This window comes from Podarcis vaucheri, assembly GCF_965113315.1.
Source record: "Podarcis vaucheri genome assembly, chromosome: 13".
Classification (NCBI taxonomy): Eukaryota; Metazoa; Chordata; class Lepidosauria; order Squamata; family Lacertidae; genus Podarcis; species Podarcis vaucheri.
Window position 1 is genome coordinate 39,790,524 of NC_138751.1, and position 16,941 is coordinate 39,807,464.

A 16,941-nucleotide genomic window follows, 5' to 3' on the forward strand; every position below is an offset into this window, starting at 1 on the left:
TTAAACAGATTCACATTCTTAGCAGTCATGTTAACCCCTAGGTATATTCTCTCCCCAAAATTGTTTACCCTTTCCGCACAGATGGTTGCTAACCAATGCCTAAGCAACCACTCACGTACTGTAATTCAATAATTCAAATCCCATTAGCAATACCACCATTGTTATAAGTAAGAACAATGAGGTCGGAGGAACATCACCTGGGTGTGAGGCGTGAAGGCAGCTCTCTGCAAGGCCCTTTCCACCTGGTCTAGGGGGCGAGGCCCCAACTCACCAGCCCTACTGAAGAGGCTCCTCATGAGGCTGGAGGAACATCGCCTGGCTATTGTTTTATTTGTTTTAATATGCTGTACACTGCTTCGGGACGCAGGTGGCACTGTGGGTAAAGCCTCAGCGCCTAGGACTTGCCAATCGCATGGTCGGTGGTTCGAATCCCTGTGATGGGGTGAGCTCCCGTCGTTTGGTCCCAGCTCCTGCCCACCTACTAGTTCGAAAGCACCCCTAAGTGCAAGTAGATAAATAGGTACCGCTATATAGCGGGAAGGTAAACGACATTTCTGTGTGCTGCACTGGTGCTGGCTTGCCAGATGCAGCTTAGTCACGCTGGCCATGTGACCCGGAAGTGTCTGTGGACAGCTCTGGCTCCCGACCTCTAGAGTGAGATGAGCGCACAACCCTAGAGTCGAACACGACTAGCCCGTATGGGCAGGGGTACCTTTACCTTTACCTTGACACCGCTTTGAGATTTGTATTAAAAATATAAAGCAGTATAGAAATTGAAAAGTAAATAAATAAATAAAAACAAAACAAAACCAGAAGTTGTGTAGGAAATATCACCTGTAACTACTGAAATCAATGATACTGATTAATCATGACAGTAGCAGTTCCTCTGAAACCTTACTTACTGGAGAATCACATAGAAAAGAGTAAGGAGAAGCTTTTTAAGCCTCCCAATATATTGTTTTCTCTTATTCAGTGTATAATTAACCACCATCTGGTGTTCTAGTCAGGCCTTCATACTGAGCAGTATCCATGACAGTTTCTTAGTTTCCCAAACGTTGAAAAAGGTTGTGGACCCCTATTTCAGAAAGACCACAGAGGATTTTAAAAGTAATTGCACACAGGAATTGTAACAGATAAAATACAGCATGGTTATACGATGTAGAAAAAGAGAGATTAATTTGCCCATATTCTGATAGAACAAAAAACAGAGATGTTAGGCTAATTTGTTATTTCTTCTTTATTAACTGCTCCTTGCAGTTCAGTTCAGGCCTCAACACAATGATGTAGCATTTGGGAGCAAAGATGGAGCCCAGTAAGCCAGCACTGGAGGCCAAGATGGAGAAGATCTCCACAGCCACCATGTATTTCCCCTTAGTGCTCAGGTACACTGGAACAAACGAGATCCAAACACTACAAAACAACAACATGCTGAAGGTGATGAATTTGGCCTCATTAAAGCTGTCAGGCAGTTTTCTGGCAAAAAAGGCCACAACAAAGCTGAGAATGGCCAAAAAGCCCATGTGTCCCAGGACACAGTAAAACAGGGCAACTGCCCCTTCATTGCAGCCTAGAATGATTTCCCTCATCGCAGACTGCATGTCAAAATCAGGGAATGGGGGAGAGGTTCCCAACCACACAGCACAAATGCCTGCTTGGATAAGGGAACAAGAAATCACAATGGCGCTTGCCAGTCTTTTCCCCACCCACTTCCTCATTCGGGATCCTGGTTTGGTGGCCACAAAGGCCAGAACCACCGTGATCGTTTTGGCCAGAACACAAGAAACGGTCACTGTGAAAACAAGTCCAAAAGCCATTTGTCGGAGCAGGCAGCTCACTGTTTCTGGAGGGCTGAGGAAGATCAATGGGCAGAGGAAGCAGAGCAGGAGGAAAGTGAGGAGAGTGTAGGTGAGGTCCCGATTGTTTGCTCTGACAATGGGTGTGTCCTGATGTTTAATGAAGATGGCAAGGACTAATATTGTGAGGAGAGAGAGAGAAAGAGCCAACAATGCTAAGCTCATCCCCAGAGGCTCTTTAAAAGACAGGAAGCTGATGGTCTTTGGAATGCATTGTGATTGGTTCCTGTGTGGATAGTGATCTTCGGGGCACCCAACACAGTCATCCATATCTGGAGAGAAAATAATATATTCAGATTTCAAATGTTCTGGATAGCAACTACAAATGCTACCGGTGTGGAACTCTTAAGGTTCAAATAGAAATACCACAGGTGTCTCCTTCATACATTTGAAAAGTACCATCTATATATTGTGTCCCCTACCTTTCTGGGATGAAATCTTGCCTTGAGGACATGGAGCACAATCATAGCAGCAGAATGGCTCCCCCTCCTTCTTTTCCTTCCTGGAACCAGGAGGGCAATTTGAGTTACATAGCGAAAGGGGTGGAACCTGCCCATTTAAATAAACACATAAACATTTTAGCACACAGAAATTAGTATTATTTCCCCCCACCCCCAACTCAAAATAGGAAGACACTAAAATACTTATTCCAAACTCAGAGCCAAACTACTCATTTTTCTATTCATGCTTTAAAAAAAGTGTGCTCAACCTGACCAATATCTCAAATGGAGCGCAATCTGTTGGAGTGTAATGTTAAAGATATTCTCTTTTCCTGTCTCTCATGGATGTAGGAATTATGCCTCACCTGGTGAAAGCGCTGGTGCCACACCATTCTGTTGTCATCAATGGAAATCAGCTGGCCTGGGACAGCCTCCCCACCCAGTCTTCCAACCTTGACTCTCATGAAGGAGTTATTTGGAAAAGTGACTATGTTGGTAATATCAAAGCCAGCTTCTGCTTCCCTGCTCTCACTGAAAGATACCGTTTCTCCAGCAGAATTGTTAAAGGCGACACTCCTAAGGATGGGATGGAGCTGCATTGGAGGAAAAATAGGAACTATGAAGTAATGCATATGTCTCTCCTTACTGACACTCAGGATGCCTCCAACGTTCAGTACTGGCAGGGACTCCTATGCAAACAGAATCCACTCATTAGAAATGGTTCGTAAGGCGAGAATTCACAGAGAGAGCCAATGATTTCCTTTCTCTCCTATAGGGAAAATCCTAATGCATTCCCGACCAAGAAGAAACAAGGAAAAAATCCATGGATTTCAGTTCCCACCCCTTGAATATCTCCCACCCCATGGAAGAGAATTGTAGGCCTCATATAACCATCATGCATCTAATCAACCCGTGAATGGGGTTAATTCCATGCAGCAAGCTGTCCTATCAGGCTTCGTCTATGTCACTTCCCTTCACTCTGGGAGCAAATGGGCAACAAAGCCTTTTGGTTTGGGGAAACTCAGCCTACATGTGAATTCTCTGAGCTGCTCTCACCTTCTCCTCTCATTGTAGGCTTGTATCCTCCCCTCAACGTGTGTGCAGAGAAACTGCTTGTAAAGGAGCAGGACAGAGCAAGATCAGATCCTGCTTCACTTACAGTTTCACTTACAGTTTCTCTACAAACATAGATACCTACTAACAAAGAAGCAGCACAGGGGGGCCACCAGGGGGCGCATTGGAAGATGGCCGACAATAACATCTCTCCAACCCACACAAGGTAATTAAGAGGCTGTTATGGTAGTATGCAGTCTCCCTTGCCCCCCAAGGGAATGGGGGGTACTGCCTTGCCTGTTGTGTCCACAATTCACCCCTGGATTCGAAAGAAGGGGGTGAGGGCATTAGGACCAAAGCCCTCGGGTGGAGTCGGCTCTCCCGGATGCTGTCTCTGAATCACGCACTGGTTTGCATCAGCTCGAAATATTTAATTGGAATAGAAGCAAATGCACATACTTCAAGTGAAGATCGGGAGTAAAGACTGCTCATTAATGGGATCTCTGTGATGTGGAGCGACGGGTTGGACAATAAATCAAGTGAAGACTCATCATTAAAAGATCGGTATGTCAGAGCGAAACAGAAAGGGGGGGAGGATAAACTTTTCTTTTTTTGGTCTTATGTGAGTACCCAATAACCCTCCCCCCCAGAGAGAAAGAATTGTTTGTTTTTCTAATAGTATTTATTAGGGTTTTAAGTTTACAAAAAGGCAAAAGAAAACACACCAAATTAAAAAATAGCAAAACAACAGATCACAATAAAAAAACATAAAGATAAAAACAATTAAAAACAAAAAAACAAATCAAACCTCCCCATAACTTATCTTTCATTTGCTTGTTTCCCTGACCTCCTCACGCCTCCCTTTTTTGTATTCTAAGTCAATTATCCATTTCAGCAAATCCTTTCCCTCTCTTCAAAATTTTTATCCTGAAAATTTATCTTGATCTTAATATAAATTCACCAATTAACAGTCTATTTTTCTTAAATCTTTGTTACATTTTTGCTAAAATCACATAGATTCATTGCAACATCATTCTAACATTCATTAATTTTACAATGTTTCTGTAAATAGTCTTTAAATTTCTTCCAATCTTCCTCCACCGACTCTTCTCCCTGGTCTCAGATTCTGCCAGTCATTTCCGCCAGTTCCATATAGTCTATCACCTTCATCTGCCATTCTTCCAGAGTGGGTAGATCTTGTGTCTTCCAATACTTTGCAATAGGTATTCTTGCTGCTGTTGTAGCATACATAAAGAAAGTTCTGTCCTTCTTTGGCACCAATTGGCCGACCATGCCCAGGAGAAAGGCCTCTGGTTTCTTCAGAAAGGTATAGAATCATAGAATCATAGAATCATAGAGTTGGAAGAGACCACAAGGGCCATTGAGTCCAACCCCCTGCCACGCAGGAAACACCATCAGAGCACTCCTGACATATGGTTGTCAAGCCTCTGCTTAAAGACCTCCAAAGAAGGAGATACCTTTTTTATTTAAAGGCATTTAAATACCTTTTTCATTTCGTTATAGATAATCTCCCAGAAAGCCTTAATCCTTGGGCATGTCCACCAAAGGTGAAAGAATGTACCTTCTGTCTCTTTACATTTCCAGCATTTATTATCGGGCAAGTGATAAATTTTCGCAAGCTTGACTGGTGTCATGTACCACCTGTATATCATTTTCAGTATATTCTCTCTTAAGGCATTACATGCCATGAACTTCATACCTGTGGTCCATAACTGTTCCCAGTCAGCCATCATAATGTTATGTCCAACATCCTGTGCCCATTTAATCATAACAGATTTCACCGTTTCATCCTGAGTATTCCATTTCAACAGCAAATTATACATTCTTGACAAATTCTTAATTTTTGGATCTAACAGTTCTGTTTCCAATTTTGATTTTTCCACCTGGAAGCCAATTTTTTAATCCAAATTATATGCCTCCATTATCTGATAATAATGAAGCCAATCTCGCACTCTATTTTTTAATTTTTCAAAACTCTGCAGTTTTAATCTATCTCCCTCTTGTTCCAGAAAGAGTCGTTGCAAATTACTAATCACAAGCAGGAGATTAAGAACTGTCTGGAAATGAATTACTGATCAAAGAGAGGACTGGTGGGAACATCGGATGGAAAGAAAGCTTTACAACGCAGTTACAAATGGAGATTCGTTAAGACAGGCCTGCCCACAGGAAGACGAGGGGGAGGAGGACCCTGGTCATCGGAATGTGAATTTATGGTTATCGGAATGTGAATTTGACCTGGCAGGCCCCCTTAGATACAGATTGGCAAGCCTGTGGAAATCAACGGACAGACTGTGGGAATATTCTTTGCGGAGGTGTGGAAATGGCTCTTGGAGAGTGTAAAATCCACACAGGATATGTTTGTTTTCAACCCGCTTGTGAAGATTATCAGAGATCACAAAGAAAGGAATATATGATAACAACAAGAAGATGAGGAAAATAACAGAGAGACTATCTGGACAGAACTGGACAGAACTGTGTAATTAAAGCAGCAACAAGAGTGATGTTTGGATCCCTTTCGGAGCTCGAAGTATGGGTACCCCCAACAAAATTTTAAAAATTTGGCTGTATAATTTGGAACTAATGTGATTTGGAATTAATGTGATTTGATTGGCCTGTTAATAAAAATTAATTTGGACTTCCGGGTTAGCGCCTCCGGCAATGGCGGATTTCCTCTGACCAGGAGGAATCCGCTTCGTGAGAACTAGGGTCTGGACCGCCGCGGCGAGGCGGAGACCCACTAAAAACCACAGGTGGGAGAAGCCTGTGGACGTGGGATTCGGCTGGCACCTTTTGCGCCTCCCCTACTTGCGGGGAAACCCAGTTTCGGGGATCCAGAGCGATGTGGGGTGAATGGCGCGGTGCTTTGAATCGACTGCTCTTTTCACGGAGTGAAGCCGCATTGCTGTTGCCGGAGAGCGCTGACTTCTTCCTGTGGACAATTGGATTTTAAACAACTGCCCGTGAGTAGAACGGAAAATTGGATTAAGAAACTTTTTAATTTGTCACCGAAGCGGGAAGGTCTAAACAGGAAGTCCGCCTTCCACTTTTGTAAATAGATTGAAGCAAAGACATTGCAAGCTAGAGTCTGGAAAGTCGTTTGTAAAGGACTAAATTTCCATCAGCTAAAATCACTAAACCCCCCTTGGAAGCAGGAGAAGAGGGGGGAATCTTTTTAGACTGTTTAAACCTGCAGAAGAGAGAGTAAAGAAAGATAAATTTCCACCATCTTGATCCTGGGAGCGGGGTGTCAGAGACAGACACTTTGGGAAAGTTCATTGACTGTGGATAAAACCATCTGTTTTTGACAGATGGTTAAAAAAGAGAAACATATTGATTCCAATGTTCCCTTTTGCACTCAAAAGGAACAAAATATCTGGAAAACGAAAGGAACTTTGTTGCTAGATCTGCTTTTAAAAAGACGGATACAAATAGAAATTGTTTCCTCTAGAGGGAACTTGTGAAACTGTTGCTGGAGTCGATCTGGGAAATTTTACAGCTGTAGAGATAAAAGATCGTGGGAAATAGACACCGACCTTGAACAAGAATGTGCCCAGAAGAAGCTTTAGTGCTTGCTCTTTGCAAGACAAGTGCTTTACTGGAACAGCTACATGAGAAGGTGGATTTGATGACTGTTGCAGTTGGAAATTTTGGACAAACAGTGAATACTTATATAGAAACCACTCCGGAATTAATCCAGGAATGTGCTTTGACAGAGCAAGTGGTGAAGAAGATAAAGGAGGAGGTAGTTGCTGAACCTCAAGTACCAGAAATGGAGAGAGCTGCGGCTTTGCAGGAACATAAGTTGCTGTTTTTGATGACTGAATCTGGAGAAAGTCAGATTTGGAGAGATGGAGTACTGTTTGGTCTGGAGATGGGAAGTTGGATCCCTATGCAGGGATGTTTTGACTTTTTGGATCTGGCTTTGGGCCAGAGGGAGTTTGGAGTTGTGGGGGCCCTTAACCTTGGAGGGACTTTGAAACATGCCCTCAAATATCTTTTGGATTTCAGTGTCGACTATGGAGAATGGGCTGACTTGTTGAGAAGAGATAAAGATATTGCCAAGTTGGAGTCCCCCCGAGAGAAAGGAAGGAAATTAAGAATAAGATCAGCAGAAGATAAAGTAAAATGCAGGTATAAACATGAAGAAGACCTGCAGAAGGGACATGGAAAAGACTTAAGAGCCTCGGATAGAAGGTCACCAGGTTGATGGACTAGATGGACGGGACAGAAAGGACTGACAAAACCCGAGACCAGGAAGAAGAGACGACGGATGAAGATTGGAAGAAAGTTTTAAAAATTCATCTAGAAAATCATTGTAAAATTAATGAGTATTGTGAAAGATGGAAAGGATTTGCTGAGACAATCAATAACTAGAATACAAAAAAGGGAGGTGTGAGGAAGTTGATGAAACAAGTTAATGAAAGATAAAGATTTGGGAATATTGGATTTGTTTTTAAATTTTTTGTTTATTTTTGTTTTTTGATTCTGATGTATTGTGTTTTTTTTACTTTTGTTTTTATTGACTTATATTGTTTAATCTCTCTTTTTGTCTATCTTTTTTCCTTTTCTTTTTCCTTGCTTTTTCCTTTCTTTTTCTGTAATTTTAAATTCTCAATAAATATCATTTAAAAAATAATAATAAAAATTACCGTATTTTTTGCACCATAACACTCACTTTTTTCCTCCTAAAAAGTAAGGGGAAATGTCTGTGCATGTTATGGAGGGAATGCCTACGGGTGGCATGCCTACGGATTTTCCTCCTCTAGAAACTACGTGCGTGTTATGGTCGGGTGCGTGTTATAGAGCGAAAAATACGGTAATTAAAAAAGCAACAACAAAGAAGCAGCACAGTGCAGGATTCGCAGCAACTGCTTAACAGCTGGAGGAGCAGCTTATCTGCATATGTTAAGTGGAGGATCCTAGTTTACAGCCAGTACTTGAAAATTTTCAGTGTAGTCTTCTACATTTTGATACAATACGATAATCTTTATTGTCATTGTCCCATACAGAACAATGAAACTTAAAATCTACATCAGACATTCAGAAACCAACAAGCCTGCTATCCCAGCTATTCCAGCCTGGTTAGCTCCGTAAAAGCTCTGATACCCCATAAATAAATACAATAGACTCCCATAGAGACTACCTTACACTGTGTTTAAAACCAAAATCACAATTGAATAAAAACTGTTTCTCAGGAGGCTAGTCCTAGTCTTTATAACCCTGTACCTTCTTCCGGAAGGCAAAAGCTGAAAGAGATCACTTCACTGCCCATGTCAAATAACTTGTGTGTTATGATAGCATTACCTGCCAAGGCTGAAGTTTCTGAAGCTTCTGCATCCCTCCTTCCACTGCTGCCCTGTATTTGGCCCCGGGCAAGAACATGGCATGCAGAGCATGTGCTGTGGCATAAACAGCATTATAAATGCTATAGCTGTGGCTTGTTATGCTCATCTCAAAGCCAGACGAAGGGAGATTTTCCAGCTTCTCCTCGCCAGTGCAGGTTCCACTGGCCTGCTCCTCTGTATTGGAGTTTGGAAATAAACAGAGAAATACCTGTGCCCAGAACTGCTTGACAAAGCCATTTCCATTTGCCTCAAAAGGATTTTGTACCTGAAGAAAGGCTTTGAATCCTTGTACCACAGTTGAATAAACTGCAAAGGAAAGGGAACCATGGAAGACTTGCATATCCATGCTCATTTGATAGGTCAATGCTGTGAAATCCACCTGTGCTGTCAGAATCCACACCTTGCCCACAGATGTTTTGTTAATATTTTCCATTTCACCTATCGCTAGCATGGTTCGCAAGCGAATCATGGGCATTGTTCCTCCATAGAAAACAACAACCTTGGCTTCACTTTCCATAATAACACGATAGATTCCCATAATAACATGGGAATACATTACATAAAGCTCTGCCAGATATGTGGTTTTCAGGGTTGTCTCTGAGAAGGCCAAGCAAATGCCTTTCTGGGAGAGCAGAGGTTTCAGGGTGAGAATAAATCTCTCTCCACTATCATTATCCACAGCGAGCAACCCAACCCACGTCCAACCAAAGTGCAGAAGTAACTCAACAATCCCAGTGTACTGATGGGCTTCATTGGGCACCATCCTATAGAAGGAAGTGGATTGGCTTTGACCAGGATCTTCTGGAGCAAAGGAGCCATAAGTGAGCTAAAAGGAATAAAGAGGCATAATTCATAAATGCAGAAGAAGGATTATATGTGTATTCAAGGCCTACCCACCATAGAGATGAGATGAGCCAGTTGCCTCAGGAAGGAGACTCCAGAAAGTTGGGAGGGTGGCCGATTTGGCCTCCATGGAGTGCTTCTCTGCTTTGCTCTCCTTCTCATCTTCTGTCTCAAGTTCATTCTTCTTGCTTTCCTGATCTGCTGCTGTCCCTCTCCCTAATTTTCCTTCTCCATTTCATCCCCTTTGTTTCATCACAACATTTCACCTCTTCATTTTATGACGTCCTACCTTCCCTTCCTTTCCAAACCTCTTATTGTACCACAGACGCACAGAATCACACACAAATGCCAGAACGTGTGCACAGCTGCCTCCAGACAGGAAGGCTTCCAGATTTGCAAAAGAGCATCTTTAGTCTACAGCCAGTAAGCCACAGGCAAAGTTGGAAGAAATGTCAATTTGCAGAATGGAATGTGGAGGTGTGTTTTTTGAGGAGTTGAAGTAAGGAAGCAAATTGATATGAGCTGTCTCTCACAAACACAGTACCTTCTTAGTCAGGAGGGTGGAAAGCAGGGGTGGGGTGGGGATGCTGTTTCCTGAGCCCCAACTGTGGATAAGTTGCAGCCTTATATAACTAGGATGTTTAGCTCTAGTTAATGCATGAGGGTGTAAAGGCCATAGAGTAGTAAGCTGCTGTTGCCAATCTTGTGTAGGTCATGCCTCCTTCACCTCCAGTGAAAAGAGGGCACCTTTCTGCCAACACATGAGCCAAAGTGTGAGGTTTGTTGGCCAATCCAGACAATTCTCTGCATTCCTCGGTAGAATCTCTGTATTGTGGAAGACAAAGCTACTGATCTTTGTTTATAACTGCCCCAGGGAACAGGACCATTTCCAAACATAAAGAGAAAGTCACCTATTGAAAATACTAGTATTGACCTGTGAAAGCTCTAATTTGTCTGCACCTCATATATCTAGAGGGCCACCTTCTCCCACACCACCCACACTTCCTGGTTTATTGGGTGAGGCCAGGTCACACCTAATACATTCTGCTGCCTGAGATAGAAACCAACTGGTCCTGCCATTGAATCCTCCTTCAATATACCAATAGGACCGTATCATCTACTGCACTTGGGACACCAGACTAGTTAGAGGAGTCAGGGGAGGCACTGCTCAGACCTAGAGCAGAGAGAAAAGGCAAGTGTGCTTAAGAAGGGGAAATAGGACTGCCCACCTAGAGCAGACATCTTTAATTGCAAAGCCCACAGGAAACACATTTTGTGAAGAGCAGGACCATCCTCCTTTTTTAGTCACAATTCTACAAAACGTTTTCGGATAGAAAAGATCATGGTGATTGAGTGTGAAGAGTCCAAGGCAGTATCTTACCTGGGGAATCTTGTAGATGCTCAATATGTCTGCCATGTAGAGGGAGGTATCAAAGTTTAGTCCCCCAATAACTGCCGCCAGGTGTTTCTGGGTGTCGCACTTGTAGTTGGGTACAAATGTGGAGGGAAGGTTCAGAGCAGCCCGGTAGGTCATCCTTTCATTGAAGTAACTGTCATAGATGTGGAATCCTAAGGTGAGATTTGGTAAGATCTTGGGGTTCTCATTGATCTCCTTGACAGCAAATATCAAGGCCAGAATATGCTGGTAGTTCTTTGGCACAACACTGCAATGAGAATTTCATGCTTTATTTTTGAAATATATGCTATGCAATTTAAAAAAAGGGGGGGGAGGCTTGACAATTCTTCAGCATTTTAGTTGAAATTGTGCCCTATTATATATGCAAAGGCGTTTCCCTTGAAGGAATACATTGTATTCCACTTTTATACTTGTAGCTCACTTTTATTAATACAGTGGTACCTCAGGTTACAAACGCTTAACTGCCATTTCTTGGCTGATCAGAACCTTCAGCCAATTAGTCTGTTGTTGCCCAGGCCAATTGGAATGAATGGACCTGATCCAGCCCCTGTCTATAAATGAAATTCCCTCTCTTCCCCTGTCACCAGTCCTCTGTCATCGAACAAGCCTGCACCATAGTGACACAAAGCTGATTAATAATAATAATATATCTCACAAGATAAAAATAGAGTGTAGGGGCTGCCCTTTGGGCTTAGACATATACAAATCAGTTATTTACAGGTACTGATCTGATCCCACAAAAAAGCTGTATTGAAATGCAGAGAAGCAGGTAGCCAGGCTTAATGGAGTTATTCTCATCATATTCAAACCTGTGACACATTTTAAACTGGGAGGGTCATATAAGACTAGCCTGACTTGGATGAGAACATCTGAATGAGAATTTCACCTCAAAGGAGAGGTGTGCTTTAAAGACAATTCACCCCAAACTTTCAGAGGTGAAGTTCAATATTCAGAACAGAGAAGGGCTTTCCATCTTAAACTAGGTAAGTTTAAGTTGTGGCTCCTCTTGTGAAACTCTTCTTGGAAGAAATTTGGTGGGATGTGGGGAGGAGAGAACTCATGAATGAAAGAAAGACTCTCTCATCTCACTGACTACACATTCAGATCTCCATTTCCCACCTTCCAAGCCAACTCTTCAGCTCTGAGATGGTCCCCCCTCCCTGACACCTCTGCCTGGAAGGAAATGCCTCTAAAATAGGTGGAACTTGTTTCTGAGTAAGCCTGGTCAGAGCAGGGGGACATTTTTGTGACATCTGATTACGTGTCATATGAAGTCTTTACAAGGTATTAAGAAGTTGACTGGTCGCTAGCCTTTCCTTGAAGTCTTCTTTGTCAGAAGCAGTAAGGAGGTGAGAAGCAAGTCCGCCAATAATAAAATCACCAGGTTGGTAGTACTCATGTGGAATTCTGGACAGATCATGGATGGTGCAACGTGTATGTTTGCAAACTATATGTGGCAGATGAAAGAGAATGGGCACAACAAACAGCAACATACTGAGGCAAATATTCTTTCTCATCTGACACCCTCCTTTCCAGCTGGAAAATGAACCTTAGCTTCAGAACCACACTCAGTACAATATACTGCCTTGACAGGAACAGCACTTCCCTACCAATTCACAGATTAAAATCCTATTTTACACCTCAACAAAGAGAAAAGCAAAAATCCTCCCTCTCCCTCTTCCCTCTCCCTTGCTTAGAATGGCAGGAAGGCGTTTTATGCCCATGTTTAGACTCTGGCTGGTATTGTCTGGAAATCTATTGAGACATTATTCAAGAGAGACTTAGTCATGATGAGATTGGTAATTACAGCTTTGATGATAACTAGGTCTCTCTACATCAAGAACAACAAAATGACCAGAAAAAACACCAGCACATGCTTCTGTTATTTCATCAAAAGTGGTTTCTGTCTGTTTATGGGACAACAAAAGAGCATGCAAAAATAACTACAAGGAGGAAGAAAAGAACAGTGGTCCACTCTGATATCAGTGCTGAAAAGCTTCATCTGAACAGTGGAAATGGTCACTCTGACCTCCAAAATTCCCCCCTGAACATCTGTTCATTAATTTACTGACAATTCTACTAAGACTGAACAATTGTGAAAGGGGTTGAGTTATGGCAGATGATTTGTGTAGGTTGCAAGGAAAATTAAGTATAAAAAGGGAGAATTCCCTGAATGCCAGGATCCTTGTTTGGGGCAAGTACTCTTTGGTGAGAGAACCCCAACAGATATTTTCAATCACAAAATATTCAGCAAAGTAAAGTGTGGAAATATAGGTTGTTAGGTCTTAAAAATATACCCCCATGAGTTCCAAAACTTCCCTCACCCCTTAGCATTGAAAAGGACCACACATCTGGTCAGTGAAAACTGGCATACTTACAAACTCTTCAAAGGTGAGGTTCATGTGTTTCTCCATACATCAGTCAGAAAACACAGGCAGTAGCACTTGGCTTAGTTACACTGGTGAAAGCTCCAAATTATTGGTATCTGAGTCCAAGAGAGACTTCTTAGAGCCATGAGTTCTGAGCTTGTAGCAACCAGATAAGACCTTTAATATTATGCTTCTTGGGTAGACTGATAGAGAACAATAGGCCATGTATTTCTGGATAAAGCCTGCTGGTGGGGTCTATGATTCTAAAGGTTGGTAATTAGGGTGAGGTAAGCTAGCTTTTGCTGTTTTGGGGCCCTGCTCAAATTCCAAGAGTGTCTTGGTATCTTTCTTAAATGTAATTCTAAGGTAACATGGTTCTGTTTGGAGCTGCAATCTCTCAATAACGTATTTACTTCTATTTGCTGCTTTCACTTCTTATTGTAGGAATTCATCTGAATGTGGTATGTAGCTTCTTGGTTAGGGCTATACCATGACAGATTTTTGGCTTACTTTGCAGGGCTGCTGTCAGGGTTGGTTTTTCCAAAGGGCCTTTCTTACCTTCCCAGACAACATAACCCTCAACTTACCTAACCCTGACAGGTATAAGCCATCTCTTTTACTTGTTTGTCCATGTGGGACCATAGGCTGGGCCCCCATGGCCAGACAAGAACTAGGAAACCCCACTCCTTCCTGATACGCTAGCATCTCTCTCGCCTCCTTTACATGTCCTGCAGCATTGGGAAATTAACCCTGAGAAGGTGTTCAGAAACCACACATTCTTTGCAAGTTCTGTGTGAGTGTCTGGAGGCGGTTGGAGGATGGATTGCAGCTAACAGATTGAGGTTGAATCCTGACAAGACAGAAGTACTGTCTCTGGGGGACAGGAGGTGGGTGGGTGTGGAAGACTCCCTGGTCCAGAATGAGGTAACTGTGCCCCTCAAGGACCGGGTGCACAGCCTGGGAGTCCTTTTGGACTCACAGCTGTCCATGAAGGCACAGGTCAATTCTGTGTCCTGGGCAGCTGTCTACCAGCTCCATCTTGTACGCAGGCTGAGACCCTACCTGCCCATGGACTGTCTTGCCAGAGTGGTGCATGCTCTGGTTATCTCCTGTTTGGACTATTGCAATGCGCTCTGTGTGGGGCTACCTTTGAAAGTGACCCGGAAACTACAACTAATCCAGAATGTGGCAGCTAGACTGGTGACTGGAAGTGGCCGCCGAGACCACATAACACTCATCCTGAAAGACCTACATTGGCTCCCAGTACGTTTCTGGGCACAATTCAAAGTGTTGGTGCTGACATTTAAAGCCTTAAATGGCCTAGGCCCAGTATACCTGGAGGAGCATCTCCACCCCTATCATTCAGCTTGGATGCTGAGGTCCAGTACTAAGGGCCTTCAGGCTATTCCCAGACTGAGAGAAGTGAAGTTACAGGGAACCAGGCAGAGGGCCTTCTTGGTAGTGGCACCCGCCCTGTAGAACGCCCTGTCAGCATCGCCCTAGAGCCAGTGCGCCAACTGGACTCGTGTACCTCAACCCCGACTGGGCTGGGCGAGCTGGGTAGCACCGCCAGAGACCTCCTTCCCGCAGGAAACGGTCACAGTGCTGTGGACTCACAGCTTAGAGCTGAGAGGACCGGATTCACTGTCTCAATACTACAGTCGTTGCGCAGCAGAGTTTTGCAGAGTCTTGCAGAGTATAAACCACTCGGAGAGCAGCTCTGTAAAATATCTTCCTTTTATTCTATAACTACAACTATGGTACAAAACTATATACAGAGCTAAGTATTCTGAGCATAAAGCAATGCTACACTGAGAGTCTGCAGCTGCTCTTAGCAGCAATCTAATCTCTAGGTTCTCTAACACTCTCACTCTCTCCGATACACTGACTGACTGACTCTCTCTCACACACACACAGATATGTTGCTGGGCAGAATAAGTAAATAGGCAGGACACGCCTCCTCTTCTCTGTGGAGAGTCAGCAGAGATCATCAGGAGATGGTCAGGAGATTCTTGGGTATGGGAGGGGTGAAATCTCCTCATCCTCCCCCATTTCATCCGACCATTTCAAGAATCTTTAACATAACTGCAACTTACACATACACTCCAAAAGTTGTTCTCTGCTTACAACCTTGGTTAAGATATTTGCAGGTATCTCTCTTCCTGGCATATAACACATTATGACAATACCATTGAATAAGCAGCTTCTAGAAAAATCTTCATACACATTTCTTCCTTTCAAATACAAATTGACATTTCTAATTAGGCAGATTTGAACAAACCATTTTTCAGAACTCAAATACACGCTTTCCTTCAAATATCAGGTAAGGAAATAAATAAAGCGTTCTGTGCTATTACTCTCAGCACACTTCATGCTAGGTTTGAAAACCCCACCAGAGTTGCTCGTGACTGCAGTCTTTGCAAACTCTTCAGAAAACCTTTTCGGTGGTACACCCTTGGTTGTTCTCTCGGACCTGCGCAAAACTCTCTGATCCTCTTGTTCTGGTGCTTCCTCCTCTTTAGGAGAATGGGGAGCTAAAGTATACGAAGCTGCTAAGTCAGAGTCAGCGTCAGACTCACCTGAGGCTTTTGGGCTCTGATAATCTGTGCCATCATCTGGAACTACATTGGCATCAGGATTATCACTACCAATAACACTTGCCTCCCTCTTAACTTTCTTTGCCCCTTTTGCACCATCATCACAAATGGGATGGCACTGAAAAACGCCAACTCTGTCCCATTGTGGATTGTCATCAATACTCCTGGTCAGCCTTATGGTTTTCGTGTCTGTGATCGGAACACGATAAGACCCTTTCTCATATCCTAGGAAAATACCATGTTCTCCACGCTTGCTTAGTTTGTCACCCTGCGAGGTGTGCACCCAAACCTCCGAACCAAAAATTTTAAAATGCTTTACACATGGCTTTCTTCCATGAAGCATCTCATATGGGGTGCAATTTACACTAGACTGGTACCTCCTGTTATACACGTGACAGAAAAATGAAAGAGCTTCGGCCCAAAAAGGATTGGGCAGCCCCGAATCATGTAACAGCGTTCTGATTCCTTGCTGCAGGGTTTGGTTCACTCTCTCACATAAACCATTCTGCCAGGGTGATCTGGGCGTGGCCGTCCTATGCTCAATGCCCTGTTCAGAAAGAAAACTCTCAAACTCTTCTGAACAAAACTCTCCACCCCTGTCTGTGAAAAGAAAACGTACATTCTCATTATGTACATTTCTGAGCCATTTACAAAATTGACGAAACTTGGTAAAGGCTTCAGACTTTTTCTGCAGCACATAGACCCAAACATATTTTGAATAGGAGTCTATCAGAACCATAAAAAACCTTGAATTGCCTCTAGAGAGCGCTAGAGGCCCCACTAAGTCTGCATGAATGATTTCATATGGTTTCTTGGCCTCTCTCCCAGACTCTGTACCTTTGGGAGCTTGCCTTGCCTTATTCTCAGCACAAGAAACACATTTCACGTGGTAGGGACATTCTTTCAACCTCATACCCTGAACCATATCAGGCATTTTTGCCACAGCCTGGAAACCCAAATGACCATAAATGCGATGGTAATAATGAATACATTGGTCATGCAA

At 43.1% G+C, this 16,941-nt stretch overlaps 1 protein-coding gene across 1 annotated transcript; it reads right to left on the reverse strand.

Annotated features, from left to right (window-relative positions):
• Positions 1-1,217: 1,217 nt before the first annotated feature.
• Positions 1,218-12,721, reverse strand: LOC309516070 (vomeronasal type-2 receptor 26-like). Its single transcript, XM_082194579.1, has 6 exons — positions 12,254-12,721; positions 10,937-11,219; positions 8,672-9,538; positions 2,659-2,886; positions 2,276-2,402; positions 1,218-2,125 (listed from the first exon to the last, which is right to left on the reverse strand). Exons 1-6 carry the CDS (start codon positions 12,487-12,489, stop codon positions 1,227-1,229), a joined length of 2,640 nt encoding a protein of 879 aa, XP_082050705.1. The 5' UTR covers positions 12,490-12,721; the 3' UTR covers positions 1,218-1,226.
• Between the last annotated feature and the right edge of the window lie 4,220 nt (positions 12,722-16,941).

What these genes read in the sequence shown, in the direction of transcription:
- LOC309516070 (XM_082194579.1), bottom strand. Translation starts at nt 12,489, where the DNA reads ATGAGAAAGAATATTTGCCTCAGTATGTTGCTGTTTGTTGTGCCCATT. An exon ending in AGTCAACTTCTTAATACCTT is followed by an intron (nt 11,220 to 12,253) that starts GTAAAGACTTCA and finishes TTCTCATTGCAG; the next exon opens with TGTTGTGCCAAAGAACTACC. An exon ending in GGCACCAGCGCTTTCACCAG is followed by an intron (nt 2,403 to 2,658) that starts GTGAGGCATAAT and finishes TTAAATGGGCAG; the next exon opens with GTTCCACCCCTTTCGCTATG.